General features: G+C 40.9%; 1 protein-coding gene across 2 annotated transcripts in view; it reads right to left on the bottom strand.

Moving 5' to 3' along the window:
* SEC24D (SEC24 homolog D, COPII component) overlaps positions 1 to 18,339 on the bottom strand; it is a 102,143-nt gene that overhangs the window by 74,635 nt on the left and 9,169 nt on the right. Inside the window, exons 3-6 of one of the 2 annotated variants that reach the window (XM_087437686.1) lie at positions 16,240 to 16,369; positions 10,040 to 10,188; positions 8,573 to 8,848; positions 7,916 to 8,046 (exon numbers count right to left, since the gene is read on the bottom strand). In XM_087437686.1, coding sequence (XP_087293812.1) covers positions 7,916 to 8,046; positions 8,573 to 8,848; positions 10,040 to 10,188; positions 16,240 to 16,369 — 686 coding nt within the window. The remainder of the gene's footprint in view (positions 1 to 7,915; positions 8,047 to 8,572; positions 8,849 to 10,039; positions 10,189 to 16,239; positions 16,370 to 18,339) is intronic. The other variant, XM_014784554.2, reaches the window with a different exon arrangement.

Below are 18,339 nucleotides of genomic sequence, written 5' to 3'. Positions count from 1 at the left end.
TGAAACCCTCAGTGAGAACCTCCCATGCCTTCAGTTCCACTGTTGTTCACTTTCACAATTTCAGATCAGTAGTTTCTAATTCTATTCTGTAATACTCTGGGCTCCGACCCTGACCGTTCAGAGAACTTTATTTTTATTCACTTTGTTTATTGGGACCATAGATAAGCATTTTAAAAAAAAGATTCTGGTAGGAAAAGAAACTTAAAATAACTTTTCTGAAGAAAATGCTTTCTGCAGTTAAAGAAAACTCTAAAAGGCTAAAAATCACAAAATTCAGATGACTACAATATATAATCTAAAAAAGCCTTAACTTTTCTCCTCAAATCCCTCTTGATCTTCCATTTGCCTTTCAAGTTCCCCCCACCGCACTCCTGTTCCTTGAGACATAAGAAACAAATAATATAAAGTGGTCCCATGTGGGTTTTGCCTGTTGTACGGAAATCAGAAGGAACAAAAGTTCCTAAGTTTTGTCGTCTAATGCGGAAACATATTTCTCTACTAAAACATTTATTGATGAACAATATAGAGATTAAAAAAATTTGTCTTTCTGTTGTAAGTGTCAAGGGATGAGAAAAATGAGCAAAATCTAGTAGGACAGAGTTAAAGAGAAAACAAGAAGGAATCCTAATAATTACTTCCTCTTCCTCTTTATCTTCTCCCAGCCCTCACTTCTTTTGTCATAGAATAAAAGAGAAGAGAGACAAAGGAGTGAAAAGAAGGGAGTAAAACGAGGGAAAAAAGGGAGAAATGAGAAGAGTGGCAGACTGGAATACATAGCGTTAGAGGATATGCAGTTTTTTATATTCCTAAAGAAACTATTAATAACATAAAAATCGTCTTCCCCAAACTCTGAGATGTTACTGTCTCCATTTCCCCTCCCATCTCACCCAATCCAGGCCCAAGCTGGCACCGATATCATTGATTTTACGGCATATCAGGGATATCCTTAGCCTGCCTTTCAATCTACATATTTCTGTCTTTCTAATTTCACAGGACTTGAATTCTTATTAAATTAAGGATATATAATATACTCCAAACATAACTACTGTGGACACAGACGAGACTAAAAGCTACCATGGGCAGAGACAAGAAGCAAACGGAAAAATCAAAACACTATAATCACATTCTATATTGCAACCACAAGGTTAATCTGGTTCATTCAAAATTGGAGTCGTTTTTATATCGACATTAATTGTAATCATTTCAACCAATGAAGTGTCAAATACAAAAGTGAGGTAAAGCCATGATAATCTGTATATTGAACCTAGAGAGTTCCCAGTGTTCAAATAGACTATATTTCCAAAAAGTTTATTTTTAAATTAGCCGTTTGCAACTTACAAAGCACCGCCTCCAAAGAAACAATGTCATACGTGGTAACTACCTTTCTAAATTAATCCATATCTTGGTTGGAATACTACAAAGAGAGTAGGAAATATGATAAGTTCTAGTAATTTTTAAAAATTTATTAGTTTTTCTAATTTGCTTCAAATGCATGTTCTCGAAAAACAAGCTTAGAGATTAAACAATACACAGAGACTTCAACTGACACTCGACTGCGATTCAGTACTTTTTTAAAGGGTTTCGATTTGATGACAGTGACTCCTGAGAATGCCAAAGCTACATCAACATGTATAGATTTCTTTTTCCCTCAGAAGACGTGCCACTAGAATTACTTTCACACTTATCTGCTATGCATAGAGTATTCTGGGTTCATAAAATAGAATCAGGAAAGAGAAGAAAAGAATGATTCTCTTGAGATAAATGAACAAGAATAATAAGCGAGAAACAAGGTAAGAAGATGTGTGCACATCTAAGGCGAGCTGCTTAAGGCAGAATTGTTTGAACTTTGGGTGGTGAGGGAAAGAGGGGACTAGGAAGGGCTCAACTTCTGCAAATACAGACAGAGAGTGAGGAAGGGTTTTGATGGAGACACTAGTTTCCTCAATTTCAAAATGTGGATAACACCACCATCCAAAAGGGTTGTTGTGAGCACTTAGCTCAGGACTGGCAGGTAACAGGAGCTCAGTAAACATGATTTTACATCTTTCTTTGCAGAAAGAAGAATTTATTTAGTTAGCAAAAGCATGTTGCTTTGGTAATAGGAACATAAACAGGCTCCCTCTGGCACTGCTATTTCATTACTTGTATGATAAAAATAACACTAGACTGATTTGTATGTATGTATTTTAAGGGTCTTGGATGAATCACAGCAATAGGCTTATTGCTTTTGTTGTTAACATACATTCATTCATTCAACAAAGATGTGAATGCATACTATGTACCGGGCCCTGTTCTAGGTGCTGGAGACACAGTAGTGAACAAAACCAAGTCCTTGACCTCATGGAGCTGACATTCTAGTATGGAAGATAGGCGATAAGTAAACAAATGTACAAGTCAGATGCATGCTACGTCGGGTAGTAATAAGTGCTGTGGGTATGGAATGATATGGATAGGGGTGCCAAAGAGATGGGGGATGAGCAATGAGGACGTGAAGGAAATGAGGAAATGAGCCATGCCCTGCATACGTCCAGGGGAAGAGAATCTAGGCAGAAGACAGACCAAATGCAAAGGCCGTGAGGCAGCAGTATGCTCGGCGTGTTTGAGGAATAACAAGGAGGCTGATGTGGCTGAAGGTAGTGATGGAGAAGAGGAGGAAGAGACCAGGTCAGAGACACCCATGTGTGCATGCAGTGGGAGGCATGGGGGAACTGGGGGTGGCAGATAATGTAGGTTCTTGCAGCTTGTTGTAAGCACTTTGGTTTTTAACTCGAGGAGTATTGGAGGGTTTTATTCTGAGCCACAACATGATCTGACTTAGAATTTGAATGGATCATCCTGGCTGCTATGTGCAGACTGAAGGAGCGGGGAGACCAGTTAGGAGGCTCTTACAATAATCCAGGTGGATAGATGGTAAAGGCTTGGACCAGGAGGAGCACACAGAGCAGGACCAGGACCAATAGAACGAGCTAAAGGACTCAATGTGAGACATGCAAGGAAGACAGAAGCAAGGAGGACTCCAAGTCGTTTGGCCTGAGGAACTGGAAGAACGGGGTTGGAATGTGGATTTCAGGGAAAAAGTCTTGACTAGGAATATCTGCATTCTCATTTAAAGCAATGCTTCTAAGTGTGCCTCAGAATCATCTGGAGAGCTTGTTAAAACAGAGTCCAGGGCCCCCACCTTAGAGATTCTGACATATAGGTCTGGGTTAGAGCCTGAGAAGATGAATTTCTAATAAGCTGCCAGCTGACGTTGATGGTGCCGTCCTGGGAGCACACTTTGAGTAGTGCTGACCTAGAGAGTAAATGTGGATGGAGAAAGGGCCGGGTCCACATATTAAGCTTTGGGACACTTCTAACACCAGAAAGTCAGAGAGACGAGGTGAAACCAACAAAGAAAACTAGAAAGAGGCACCAGTGAGGTAAGCAGAGATGTAAACGAGTGGTGGTGTCTCAGAAACCAAATAAAAAGTGTTTCAAGGAGGATGGAATGAACAGGTGTCAAATTGCTGCTGATATGTTGAGAAAGATGAGATGTGAGAATTGACCATTAGATTGGTAATAGGAGGTTGCTGGTGACCTGGACAAGCCTGGTATTAGCGGGGTTGTGGTGATGAGGTCTAAACTGAAATAGTTCAGGAGGGAATGGGAGGAGATGAACTGAAGACAGCAGGTATAGGCAACTCTTCTGGAGATTTCTTGCTATAAAAGATAGCCAACAAACGGGGAGGAAACTGGATACAGATTTGGGGAAGGGCCAAGGGAGGCTTCTTTTATTAATGAGGAGAGGTATTACAGGATGTTTATATTCTGATGAGAATGATCTAGACAGAGGAAAATTGAAGTTTATCTTCAAATAAGTATAGATGATGCAGGAGAGAGCAGATGTGATGGTTAATTTTATGTGTCAACTTCGCTAGGCCATGGTTTCTAGTTTTGGGTCAAATACTAGTCTAGATGTTGCTGGGAAGGTATTTTTTTAAATTGTGATTCACATTTAATCAGTAGACTTTGAGTAAAGCAGATTACCCTCCATAGTGTGGGTGGGCCTCATCCAATCATTTGAAGTCCTTAAGAGAAAAAGACGGAGGGACCCCCGAGGAAGAGGGAATTCTGTCTCCAGATGCCTTTGAACTTGAGCTGCAAAATCAACTGTTTTCTGTGTCTCTAGCCTGCCGGCCTGCCCTGCATATTTCAGACTTGCCAGTCCCCACAACTGAGTGAGCCAATTTCTTAAGATATCTCTCTCTATATATACTCATTCATCCTATTGGTTCTGTTTCCTTGGAGAACTCTGACTAATACAGAGGACATTTGCTGGAGGACTGTTCTTGGGAGGCCATAAGGATGGGATCTAGGGCACAAGTGGAGGTGATGGCCTTGGTTAGGAGTATGCACAAGCTTATCCACAGTGACAGGAGGAAAGGGAGATAAACGGGCACAGATGCAGGGAGATGTGGTAGTGGAGCATGCAGGGGTTCTCTTTGGATTGCTTCTATTCTCTCAGTGAAATAAGAAGCAAGATTATCATTAAAGAGTCAGAAAGGGGAAGGCAGTGTTAGGAGTTTGAAGGGAGATGAAATGATAGTTACCCAGGAAAACAAGAAAGTCAGTGGAGTTGGGTGATGGCCTTCAAATTTGCTACACATTAGAATCAGCAGGGGAGCTCTGAAAAATCCCAATGTCCAGATCATATCCTAGTGCAATTAAATCAAATTGGCAGGTGGGAGCAAGGCAATGGTATTTTTAAAAGCTCCACCAGTGATTCTTCCATGCAGCTAGGTTTTAGAATTACATGACTACAGGTTCACCTTAGTTTAGTGGTTATGAATTGAAGGTGAGACCAGTCAGCATGGTGTGCATTTTTCTCAAGTCACATTCAGCATCTGAGGTACAGGCATGGAATAGGTGGGCACTTGGTTTAACAACAGATGGGATTTGTCTAGATGAATTCAGTGGAGGGAGAGTGGCAAAGAAGTTGAGGCTAGAGGACGTAAGGGACAGATTTATAATCATGGATCTCATAATCTAAGCTGCATAAGAAAAGTGAAAAGATGAAGGCAATGCGAGTCAGAGACAAAGTGGTAGGTTGTAAGTGCTGGTGGGTGAATTATTATTGGTGTTTGAGTCCTAAAGGGAATGAGATAAAAAGATAGGAGGCAGTGGTTGGAGAATGGGATGCTTTCAACCGAGATTTTGAAGGTGTACCGTAATTGGTAATGACAGGATCTATGGTAGGACTACGGAGAACTGAGGTGGGGTAAATGAAAAGAACATTGGAAGCAAAGACGATCAAGAATTGAGAGGCAGGGAAATGAAATGTTTTATAGATGGAGAGTAAAATTGTCAATAATTGTAACAGAAATAGTACTGGGGAGATTAACAGTGAACTTGGAGCTAAAAACTTCAGAAAATGAATTAGAATGACCCAGAGAGTCTGTTGATGTTATATATAAGCAGAGAAACAAGAAGTAAGAATGAACTCAATGTAAATACAGTCATGTGCCACATAATGACATTCTGCTCAATGACAGACCACATATATGATGGTGGTCCCATAAGATTAGTACCATGTAGCCTAGGTGTGTAGTAGGCTATACCATCTAGGTTTGCATAAGTACTCTCTACGATGTTTGCACAATGATGAAATCACCTAATGACACGTTTCTCAGAACATATCCCCATCATTAACTGACACATGACTGTATATGATATTTCTTTACCTGGAATAATGAAATAATATTAAACCATGAAAGTAATGGCTGGTACCATGATTATCAATAAAGGTATTAAGAGTTATTAAAACAATCTCTAATATGTTATAGAATCAGACACTTTATCACAAATCTTCAAGTTTATATTCAAACAAATATAGAATAAGTGGTAGATTACAAAAATAGCCCAAATCCTCCACCTCTCCCCGTATCTGTGCCCTTTCTAAGGACTTTGCAGCTCCTCCCATCAAGAGGCAGAATACATTTTTCTACCCCTTGACTCTGGGGTGGTCTTGTGACTTGCTTTGAGAGAATATTAAAGAAGTGGCAATGAGCCAGTTCCAAGCCAAGACTTCAAGAGGCCTTGCATATTCCTTCTGTTCCTCTTGGATCTTTGCCACTGCCAAGTGAACAAACCCAGGCTAGCCTGCTCAGTGACATGGCCCAATCATCTCCAGCTAACAGTTCGGTACCAAATAACCAGACACATGAACAACACCATCTGCAGTGGGCTCAATTGTGACCCCTCCCTCAAAATATATTCATGTCCTCATCCCTGAAACCTGGGACTATTACTTCATACAGCAAAAGAATTGATTAAATTAAGGATCTTGAGAGAAGGTGCTTATCTTGAATTATCTGGGTGGGCCTGGAATGGGATCACATGTAACCTTGTTAAGAGAGAGGCAAAGGGAGTTTTGAGATGGATGTCCAGAGGAGAAGACACAGAGAAGAGGAGGCAATGTGATGACAGAGGCAGAGATTGGAGTGATGTGGCCACAAGCCAAGGAATGCCTGGAGCCACCAGAAGCTAGAAGAGACAAGGAACAGATTCTCCCCTAGAGCCTCTAGAGGGAGCACAGCCCTGCCAACACATTGATTTCAGACTTCTGGCCTCCAGACCTGTAAGAGAATAAACTTTTGTTGTTTTAAGTCATCCAGTTTGTGGTAATTGGTTACAGCAGCCACAGGAAACTAATACACCATCCTAGACCATTCAGGCTCAGCTAAGACTCCAGCTGACCCCAGATGTACAAGCAAGCCCAGCCCAAATCAGGTGAGCCCGGCCAAGATCAGCAGAACTGCCAGGACGACCTATTGACTCAGGAGCATTAGTAAATAGTGGTTGTAAGTTACTAAGTTTGGTGGTGGTTTGCTACGCAGCAAGAGTTAGCTAACATAGTCACTCTTTTGCTCCTTAGTCTATCTAACTTTTTCTACTCATTATAGAACCACTTCAAAGACCAGAGTTAACCATGTCAATTCCATCATTATTCCAAAAGGACTTTACATCCTGCTCGTTGCCACAAGACCTGCAGTTTCTCCTGAAAGAGGAGTATACATCCCACCCCATCGACACTGGGCTTTGCCCTATGACTTGCTTTGGCCAAGGGCACGTGAGTGGTTGTGACAGATACCCATCTGAGTGGAAACTTTACGACCTATTGCACCTTTGGCCAGTTCTCTTCCTTTTCTCCCTTTCTCATGAGAATAACATGACCCCAATATGAGGTGCCCCTTCACCCTGGATTCTAGAATGACAACGGCATATGGAGCTGCACTTACAGCCACACTGCAGCTTCTGCAGCCTACATGTAACCCTAAAAGATAAGTAAATCTCTATGGTTGTAAGCAAAGTTGGGGACTGTTTGTTATGCAGACTAACCTAATAAAAGCTGACTGATACAGTTACTAAAGAGTAATCCTCCAAAGAAAACCCCCTGGGTGGAGAAGAATTAAGTTATAGCTCTAATTTTACATAAAACAATTTTTGTTTTTTAATATCCAAAATGTAAAATACTTTATACTTTCACTCTCTATGGGCATCTTACCCTTATTGTAAAGGGTCCTTTAGTTATTTAAAATAGCACGTTTATATACTCTTCCTACGAATTACTCATTAAACATCGATAAATACTGCTAACATGTGCCAATATAAACATCAAATTAGACACTGTCAACTTTTCATGATACCAAAAAAATCTACATGGGCTGTTTCTCTCATGGAGACCCCCAGCATGCCATAACCCACCCTCCCCGCCCCCACACATATATAGAAGGAAGGCAGCCTTCTCTATGTGATGGGCATTGTGCTTCGACAATAAGGGACAGGATAGATGCCAACACACTGAAGAGTTTCTGAGCACAATGAATGAAGAATGGTCCTTTACGAGGGAGACTGTGGGAGTGAGAAGAGCACTTACTGGGCTGGGGATAGAGTCAGGATCCAGCTTTTTCGGGGGCTGTGGTGGACCAGCCATCTGTGCAGGACCTCCAGGAAAGCCTCCAGGGTAGGAGAGCTGCGCGCCTGCCATCTGGGGGCCATAGTTAGCTGCTTGAAAAAAATTTTAAAAAGAAATGAGCATAACCCCAAATCCCAGAGGTAGGGCTCACTGACAATATCATGCTGTTCTGTCAAGTATGTTGCATTTTTCATCTCTTTAAATAAGGCAGGGAGTTAGGTGTGAACATCTGCAGTTCCCCTTTTCTTTGCACTTGCCACACTATTCAAAAACTATCCTTCCTTAAAAGTAAGTGACTGACGTGGCCCTGTGGCTTAGCAGTTGGGTGGGCGCGCTCTGCTACTGGCGGCCTGGGTTGGGATCCCGGCGCGCACCAACGCACCGCTTGACCAGCCATGCTGAGGTGGTGTCCCACATGCAGCAACTAGAGGGATGTGCAACTGTGACATACAACTATCTGCTGGGGCTTTGGGGAGAAAAAGGGGGAAAAAAAAAACCATGTAGCTACAAAAAAAAAAGTAAGTGATGGATGCCTAGTAACATAGGAACAAAGCTGACTTCCAAAGAAGTGTACCCCTAGGTAACCCAGGGCCTTCTTCTGAGCCCCGCCCACCTTACCCTGCTGTGGAGGATATCCAGCGCCCAGGTTCTGTCCTGGAAGAGGCGGGGGCTGGTACTGGGCATTCGGAGGAGCAGGCCCAGGGAGCCCGTCCTGCCTTTGCGTTGACGGAGGCAAGGGGGAGGCAGCAGGGCCGTTTAGTGCAGTGGGCGGTGGTGGGAGAACCTGAGATCCAGGCTGCAAAACGGATGGCTGTGGAGGTCGTGGAGGACCCTGGAATGATGGCGCTGACGGAGGACCAGGGGGCCCCTGGCTGGGGGGAGCCATGCCCGAACCTGTGCGAGAAAGAAGACCAGCCGACATAAAAGCCACATTTCTCAGCTAACTTCTACAAAGCACAAACAGAGACACTCACTTTCCTGATACAAAGCAAGAAGGCACCCTTACAAATCGCTTTTTTTGCCAGAGGATCACAAATGCTATTTGGGGCATTTTAACTGGAGAATTTAAAAAGAGTAAAAGCAATATTTATAATTATAGTAAGAAAATTAGTAGGATAAATTTTAACTCAGTTGCATTAACTTTCCATGATTACATGCTATTATTTAAGGAATTGTATCTGGTACAATAGAAAATCATACAGAAGAAAATTTTGACTTGATCGAATTCAAGTACAAGATGCAAATAATTTATTGAATGTATAAGTTCAACAAATATATAAGGATTTCAGAACTACGTAGAAATAACCAGGGAGAAGGGATGGGCCAGTAATATGCTTTCCAATCAATCATATTGGAAATAGTTGTAAAACCAGATTAATTTTCCTTTCTCTGATTATGTGAAATTGAGTTGCTGCTTGGAGACTTACCAATTTTGAAATCAGTAAAAGATGGGAAATATTCCAGGGGTTTTTTACTGATACTTCTAAAAAACTAACTATAAGTAATGGATACATACTTCATCGAGACAAATGGTTGACTACACTGTTACTACAGTGGAGACTCCTAAGGCTTCTAGAATGTACAGCCTTTCTATTGATGTAAATCTCAGCACTGTAACTGTTTTCTCTCCTGTTATTCTTTTCGCCTCAGGACATCTGAGCTTCCATTCTTCCCATGATCTAAATACAGAATACACTGCACTGTGAAACAATGAGAATTATATTTTTTATTTTAGGGCCCCATAATAAACAACACAAAGTTAAAACGACCCTCATATTTCTTGAAATAGTTTCACTGTTCTAATGTTTATTTGTGAAGTCAGCATTTTTTGTTTCTTATTGTTCTAATATTGAACATAAGGTATTCTGAGAGTCCTTCAATTACTTGAAGTAAATGGCAGCATGATCAGGAAAAAAAATCAATTATAGCCATACATAATACACAGGATTTATATAAAAATATCCAAAAAATTACTTCAATATGGAGTGCTAGAGTTATGTCTATTTTGAAAATGAAGAAAACCTTTCTCATTAAAAATACTCATGACACAAGGCAGTCAATGAACACTAGTAATGAGACTGTTACCATAGCTGTTGATGTGCATAGCATTGAGCTGATTGCCCAGCTGGGTGACAGACGAAGTGGACACAGGACTTGGATAAGACGATTGTATAGAGGATGAATATGGTACGTAGGAGGGTGCTGTACTTTGGACAGGCGGAGGACCTGGAAATCTAGGAGAGAAAAAAGGATGTTAAATAATATCATAGAGTTTCATATGCAAATGACATACAAATGTCAATAACTTGTAAAATTAAGTAAGCCCATCTACTGGGCACCAGGCAAATGACCGATATTACATGCTAAGTCTTTAATTAATCTCGATATGAGTTCAAAATGAACCATGTAGCATCAACCCATATCTCTGCTCACAGGCTGAACATGTCAACATATTTAGAAGAAAAAATTTCGGGGCCGGCCCGGTGGCACAAGCAGTTAAGTGTGCACGCTCCACTGCAACGGCCCAGGGTTCGCCGGTTTGGATCCCCGGCGTGCACCGACGCACCGCTTGTCAAGCCATGCTGTGGCGGCATCCCATATAAAGTAGAGGAAGATGGGTGTGGATGTTGGCCCAGGGTCAGTCTTCCTCAGCAAAAAGAGGAGGATTGGCAGATGTTAGCTCAGGGCCGATCTTTCTCACACACACACAAAAATTCCTAGTGTAAACACAGAACCAGCTTTGGAAATCAATTTGGGAAGCTGAGCCCACCATAGCCTTGTCTATACTAGAGTTAATGATCAACAGAACAGAAACCAACAAAACTGAGATGCTTTGTGGTTGTATCTTTATGATCATTCTTCTTACAGACTACCCAGCTTTTAAACAAAAAGTGACCTGCACTATAATTTCAGTGAGCAGGACATTCGCTGTAAAATGGTACTTGAAAGCGAACAACCAAGTAAAAAGTTTTGAAATGGCTCATTTTTTCACTCTAATAATTTCATCACGTTTTACCTTTGATTTAGTTTGAACTTATTATATGTTTATTTCTCCTTGTTTTGCATGAAACAGTGACCACCATCTGAACAGGGTTCTTATTATGGTTAATCTGCCAAGTGAGGGTAAAGTCTTCCCTTAAAAGTCAGATTATGACTTCCTATCAATTTTAAATTTTAAATAAAAACTGAATTTTCCCAGCTGGTACATTCTGATTTCAATTTCTCTGTAAACTGGAAATGATTTCCCTAGTGGTCCACGCTCTTGCGTTCCATCCTTCACCGCCACTGAGAGGTGAGGAGCAGAGCCCGAGAGGCCAGTGGCCTCCTGAAGTCCCACAACTTATTTGTGACAAAACTGGGACCAGCCTTTTCCCAGGTCTTAAGTGAGGACACTTTCCGAAACATGAAACTAATTTCCTCTTGTCATTTTTCTCTATATATCTCAAATTGAATAATTACTATAAACAAAACGTAAAATTAGGGGCCAGCCTGGTGGCGTAGCAGTTAAGTTCAAGCGCTCCACTTCGGTGGCCTGGGGTTCACAGGTTCAGATCCTGGGCGCGGACCTATGCACCACTTATCAAACCATGCTGTGGCAGCATCGCATATAAACCAGAGGAAGATGGGCACGGATGTTAGCCCAGGGGCCATCTTCCTCAGAAAAAAAGAGGAAGAATGACAACAGATGTTAACTCAGGGCTAATCTTCCTCAAAAAAAAAAACCAAAAAAAAGTAAAATTAACCTTCAAACCATTACTCTGTATGGTATTAAGTATATTTCAGAATGATGATATCCCACACTTTGAGTTAAATAGATGAATGATCAAAATGCTTTTTCTATGTAAAAGTACAAGCTATCCCACAGCAGACACTTGGTTATAAAAAGGGTTATACAGTTGGAGTGAATAACATTTTAACTCAAACAATATTGCTAAGCAAAGCTGTCAATTTCTTCTCCTGTCAAAAATTGAAAAAAGACCAACACAGTTAGACTAAGCGTCCTTTGCTTTAAATAATTTGGGGGGGAAAAACCTGAATAAAGACAGAAAATATAAAAGTTAACATTCACAGTAAAAGTTTTCTTTATATCTCTAATCTATTAAAGACACTAGGGGTGAAAAAGGTGGGGCAAAATATAATTAGTCTTACTTGACACATTTAAAATACATTGTGCTCACTTAAAAATGATTTCAAGAATTGTCTTAAAGATACGTTTTGTAAATCCATTGTTTCATAAAAAGAAATCACTTCTTTTCTCGAGAAATGATACTTTTTGTCTTTTTGGAAACAGTCGTGGGGGATAGATATATGGAATAATTTCACACAGGCAGAATGCACATGCTCTATAAGAATATATTAGTGGGTGCACCGTGAGGCGTGCTTACACGGTTTGGATCTGATAAGCAGGAACTGGGAACCAATAATGAATTGGGGGAAGGGGTGTTATTCAACTGCTTGAGGAAAAGATTCCCAAAAACCTATTCATACATATTTTACAAATGTTAATACTATTTTTAAAATTTTTGAATTATTTATTATATAGACATTATAAATAGGATGAAATATGTTTCAAATAGAAGTTATGACACAAGCAGCCTCAAGTATTATTTTTAACTTCACAAAAGGTTAAAGATTTAAAATATATAATGAGAGAATGTACAACCACTAGCCATGACTTTTTGACCCATAAATGCCTACTTATCCTTCATTGGTTAATATATGTCCTGGGATTAGGCTTTAGAAACTCACAAATAAATTTTTCTTTTTTCTGACCAACTTAAATGCTGTAAATCTTAATCAGATTTGAATTTTAAAAGCAAGTTTATCAACTTAAAAATAAAACAGTATTAAAGGGCTAACAAAAATTCTCACATACATAAGGGAAAAGAGATTAACAGAACATTTTCAACATACAAAGTGGTTTAATATTTTTCAATTTCATTACTTTACTAAATTAGTTTATCCAAGGTCACACAGCATGTGGGTGTCAGAGCTTAGGTGAGAATCCAGGTCCTACAACCCCCCAGCCCAGAGACCTGGTGTGTGACCATGGGGAAGCCATGGTAAAAATGAGCAGATGGAGTGGAATGATCCCTGTCTCTGCTATAAATATAATGTGGTTAAAATTAAGACTCATATAGACAAATATTTCTCATGTTGATTACCTCATTTAACATGTTTCTGGGCTGAGCAACATTCAATTGTATATTTTAATTTACTGTTCCACTGAATGTCAGAAAAGGGCAGATTCACCATCAAAAAGTACAGTCAATAAAGAATTACTACCAGAGGATTAATAAAACACAAAAATTTAGCCTCAGTTTAATCCTCCACCTCTGGAGAGTTGACTCAGTTTTCTGTGGCCTGCTCAACCTCAAACACTTCTCATTTTCAAGTTTGCAACAAATTACTCAAGAAGTAGGCTGTATCCTGAAGTTTGTCAGAATTTGGAGATAAGTTGCCAAATTATTCAAGATTTGATTGAAACAAAATCTGGATTTTAAATACCCAGTTCATAGACTAGAGAAAACAAAAGCTATGCCAAATCATATCACTGCTTTCCACAAAAATAATTAGAGAAAACAACTGTTCTTCTCATTTTTCTTGCTCCCTCCTTTCCCATTGCAACCAATTTCTTACGCAGTAGATCCACCCCTATCAGCTTCATTTGGGGAAGATGAGTCTACTCTCACACCCCTCCCCCAATTCATCATATCTTAGTCAAAACAGATCACTCACAATTGACTCACTGACTTTTCCCCTTATAATTGAAAAATGGATTTTTAGGTTGTAGATTTTATTTAATAGATTAATCCTACCCAGCAGTAACCCTCTGAAGATAACTTTCATACCACTTACAAGTTTAAGACATTTATTCTGCCTCATGTGAGATCAAAAGGACAAATGACTAGATATGATTTTTAAATTTTATGAAACATTACCTTTGAAATAATAATATTTTAAAAATAAAAATTATATATTTTAAATTTAAATGATATAACGACTCTAAATTACTCTTGTTTTTATTCAACAGTTTAGATATGGTAAAAATTGAGAGATTTCTTTGATGAGTCCCCTAAGCACAAACAACTCCAATGAAGTGCCATAATCATCAAAGAAAGGTCGTGCATGCACCATCTACGCTCTCTGACAACTCCTGTCATCAGACTGGTGTAATTCACCTGTCCAATCACTGTGCCCTTTGCCCTTGCATTGAACTATATACACAGAAATAGGTCCCATGAGGGCAAGGTAGCGTAGTAACCACGGAGGCTTAGCCCGAGTACAAGACTTTTCCCTCATGGTTCAAGTGAAAGCAAGTGAATAGTGGAGGAAAGGGGCAAAATCTGTCAGTGTTTCCCTGGAAATCACAATAAAAGCAGATTCCTACACTGAGCTGCCATGAGTAGCTAGATTGAGACAGCAGGAAGGACAAGCTACAGACACCAGACTTTCTATAGCCCGTGGAAACGGTATTGATAACTGCTCACATGGACTGAGTCCTTCATGGGCACTGTGCACTGTGCAAGGTTCTTTGCATGTGTTAGTCACTGACATCCTCACAACCACATTATTATTGTTACAGTTGTGATGAGGAAACCAAGGCACATGGAGGCTAAGTAACTTATCCAGCCAGTAACCGCTTGAGCCAAGAGTAGCAAACATGTCCTGACTCTAGAGTTGATGCTCTTCTTCAGACGTTGTGCTGAGCTCACAACCGCACAGCCAGGGTCTGTCTGATGGCAAAGTCTGTGATTGACTTACTCCTCTGCAGCCTAATTCAAGTGAACCAAAAAGACCAGTTCAATCTAGGCTAATACAGTGACCAAACCTCTTCCCAACTTAAAGCAGCTGTTTGATCTTTGCATTTCCTCTGAAAAAAAGTCTGAGATGCTTGGCAGTTCACAACAATGAACTTTTCCAGATCTTCTCCCCTCTACTCTGGACTGAGAATTCTATTTCCTCATTTTACAGGGAAGAAAATGAGGCCCAGAGGCCCAGAACCTTCACCAGCATCACACAGCTGGTTAATTGCTCGAACCAGAAGAGGCTTCTTGGTTCTCAGTCTGTCTGCTCTCCCCTCATGCCCCACCAGACCTGTGAGACTAGAGGCAGTAGGGTCAGGTCCCCAGTCAGGCCCTTTGACTTCTGGCTCCTTGCTCAAACCACAATCACATGTAAACTGAATTACTTAGACTCATCCTGTTTCCTGCATTAACCCTCACTCTGCATCTCACAGCTACCATTTCAATGGCAAATGTTACCACGACAACAAGAGCGGGGAAATGTCAACCTCACGGATGCTCTGTAAGAGAATTAGCTGGATAATATAAAAAATTCCAGAAGGAATTTTCCCACTATCAGGATTACAGGCTCTTTGAAAAGGTAACTAAATGGCTTTACCATTAGCAGGGTCCACATTCACACTAGGGGGTTACTCCTCCCCGAACTACAACCCTGCAGCCTAACAACCTGGGAAAGGAACCCGGGAAATGAAGCCTCTGGGTAATCCTTGGAGAAATTCCCAAGTAAACACTGTCTACAGCATGGCACCGGGATTCTCAACAGCAACACCTCCCAGGACAAACCGTAATGGGATTTCCAGCAGGACAGGTGTGATGCTGGCTCCTTCCCAGGGGACAGTTCCAGGTGGGTTGCAGGGCTCTAAATATCTCATACATATGTCTCATACCTTGGCTTCTCCAGGCCTGCCTCCCACTTTTCCCTTCCTTAATTTATTATAAACACAAAGACAAGATCTATTTCCTGTGTTGTTTTTACTATCACCTTGCCTTTTGAGAATCCCTCACTGGCATCTGTGTGCCGTCCTCATCAAATCTATAATCTTTACCGTTGCCGCAGTCTCATTTAATTTTTAAAATATTTATTAAGCACCTACTGGCACTGAGCTCAGTTCTGTGAAGGATTCAAGAGAATAGGTGATTTAAAATTTTACTGAGGAATACAGGCCATAGATATCTGAAGGAATTAGAAATTAATACAAAATTCTAAAATAAGATGAATATAACCCAAAACTAAAATGTGCGGTATGGATACAAGTAATTTTTTATGTATTTTTTAATATGTACTAGTATTGGGTTTTTTCCACTCCTAACTTTTCTAAATACTTTGTTTCCTAGGGCAGTTTTCTAGTGGATCCTTTCAAGGATGTGGGCGATATCACGAGGTCAAACTGTCAATCAATAAATATGCAAGTTTGGCCTGGACACGTGAGACACTTTTAGTAGAATCTACACAGGAGGGTTGGAATCTACCCAGCTCACCTTTGGGGAGGATGACCGTGGGCATGAGCTCCATTCTGGCCAATCTGATGGGGTCCAGGAGGTGGAGGACCCTGAGGCAACAACCCCCCAGGAGTGGCAGCCCCCAAAGGCCCTGCTGGCTTCATCATACCTGCAATGGAAGGGCATGAATTTAGAAGAGTATGGAAGTGCAAAGAGAGAAGACGCAAAGACATTACGCTAAAAATGCAAACTAGGAAGGGGGGGTGGTTAAGGTTCAAGTTCTCCTTTAAACTTGCTCTAACCCTCACAGGCCTATCAACACCAGGCCCTGGCATAGTTATTTGACCATCATATGATAGGAGAGCAGAAAAGAAAGGAAGCATTTTAACTCTAAACAGAAGAAGTAACCTACACATTTGGTAGAGGCACCTCGACAGAACACACTATCACACAAAGAATGCTAGAATGCAAAATGAAAAATGCCAGCTAGAAATCAGAAAATAAATTAGGGAAAAAAAACCAATATGAGGCATCATAAAGCATCCTAACTCTAGTATAAAAAAAAAAAATGACCTCTAAAATGCCTTTATTTGAGTTACAGCATGAGAAAGGCAAACGGAGAGGAGCATCTGTTTCTCCAACAAACCCAGAGCACAGCCCTCAGAGTTACTGATTTCTCCAGGATTCCCAACAGTAGGGTGATCAATACTGAGGGACTGCACAAGTCATCACACTTGCTCATACAAAACACGGGATCACACGTGATTACTAGATGCTCCCCGCAGTGACTGTGTGTTCACTGACAAGCAGCTCTTCTCAAACAGAGATCTTGAAAGGTTTCTCCTTAGGACTGTTCTCAGACATTTTTCTCTTTTCCTCTAGAGAAACTGTGGTCCAAGAGAAAAATCATTGAGCTAGAAAAATCACTGGAGTAGTTCCAGGCCCCACCCGGCCACCTACTAGCAGATGAATGGCACTGGACAAGAAGTTTATCTTTGAGGACCTCAGTTTCCCCTCACTGCGAAAGGAAAGGCTTAGCCTAGATTCCCTGTGACACCCTTTTCTAGCCTTGTAAAAGAAAAAGTGCATTTTTTTCTATTTTCTGTCTCCACTTCCATCCCGCTTGTTTTTGCCCCAGCCCATCCAATTTACTTTTGACCCGACCCTCCTCTCGGGCCCCATCATCAATGGCCTCCTAGCTGCCTTCTGTGCACACCTCTGTCTGACCTCATGATGTAGTTCACACTCAACATCTCTTTTCTTCTTTTACCTTTCTCTAGAAAGTTTATTCCCTCAGTTAACAAGGGAATTGACTAGAGGACCTGGCAGCCGCCCATGAAGAGTTCTTATATTGTCATCATAATACTTTCAAGAGCATGCTTTCAAACGCCTGGGTAATCCAGAATGAAATATAACCAGTCAAGTGGCAGTTTTCATGAATAATAATATTGAAACTTTTACAAAAAGTTTCTTCTCTTATTTTTTTTTTTTTTTAAAGAGAAGCAAGCTTCTCTCTCTCTCTCTCTCTTTTTTTTTTTTTGTGAGGAAGATCAGCCCTGAGCTAACATCCATGCTAATTTTCCTCTTTCTGCTGAGGAAGACCGGCCCTGAGCTAACACCTATCGCCAATCCTCCTCCTTTTTTTTCCCTTTTTCTTTTTTTCCCTCCCCAAAGCCCCAGTAGATAGTTGTATGTCATAGCTGCACATCCTTCTAGTTGCTTATGTGGGACGCAGCCTCAGCATGGCCGGAGAAGCGGTGTGTCGGTGCGCGCCCGGGGTTCCGAACCTGGGCCACCAGTAGCGGAGCACGTGCACTTAACCGCTAAGCCACGGGGCCGGCCCCAAATATTCTTTCTTATAACACTACATTTTTATGTAAAGTTCTAAACCCCAAACCCAGCAAAGTTAGAAAAACATGAGACGTGTGGTGACACAGACTTGGGTTTGAATTCATTCCCTACAGATAAGAGCTGTGACCCTGACAGGATACTTTTATCTTTTGAAACCTGGACTTTTAGCACTGTGTCATGGCAATAATGTCCCCTGTCTCCAAGGATTTTTCTGAAAATTAAATGAAGCAATAGGTATGAAAGCATCCATAAGTATGACAGACAATGCCTGATATATAAAGGAAATCA

Source organism: Ceratotherium simum, chromosome 12, assembly GCF_057802395.1.
Source record: "Ceratotherium simum simum isolate JZ-2026a chromosome 12, ASM5780239v1, whole genome shotgun sequence".
NCBI classification, from domain to species: domain Eukaryota; kingdom Metazoa; phylum Chordata; class Mammalia; order Perissodactyla; family Rhinocerotidae; genus Ceratotherium; species Ceratotherium simum.
This window is presented reverse-complemented; position numbering and strand designations above follow the sequence as displayed.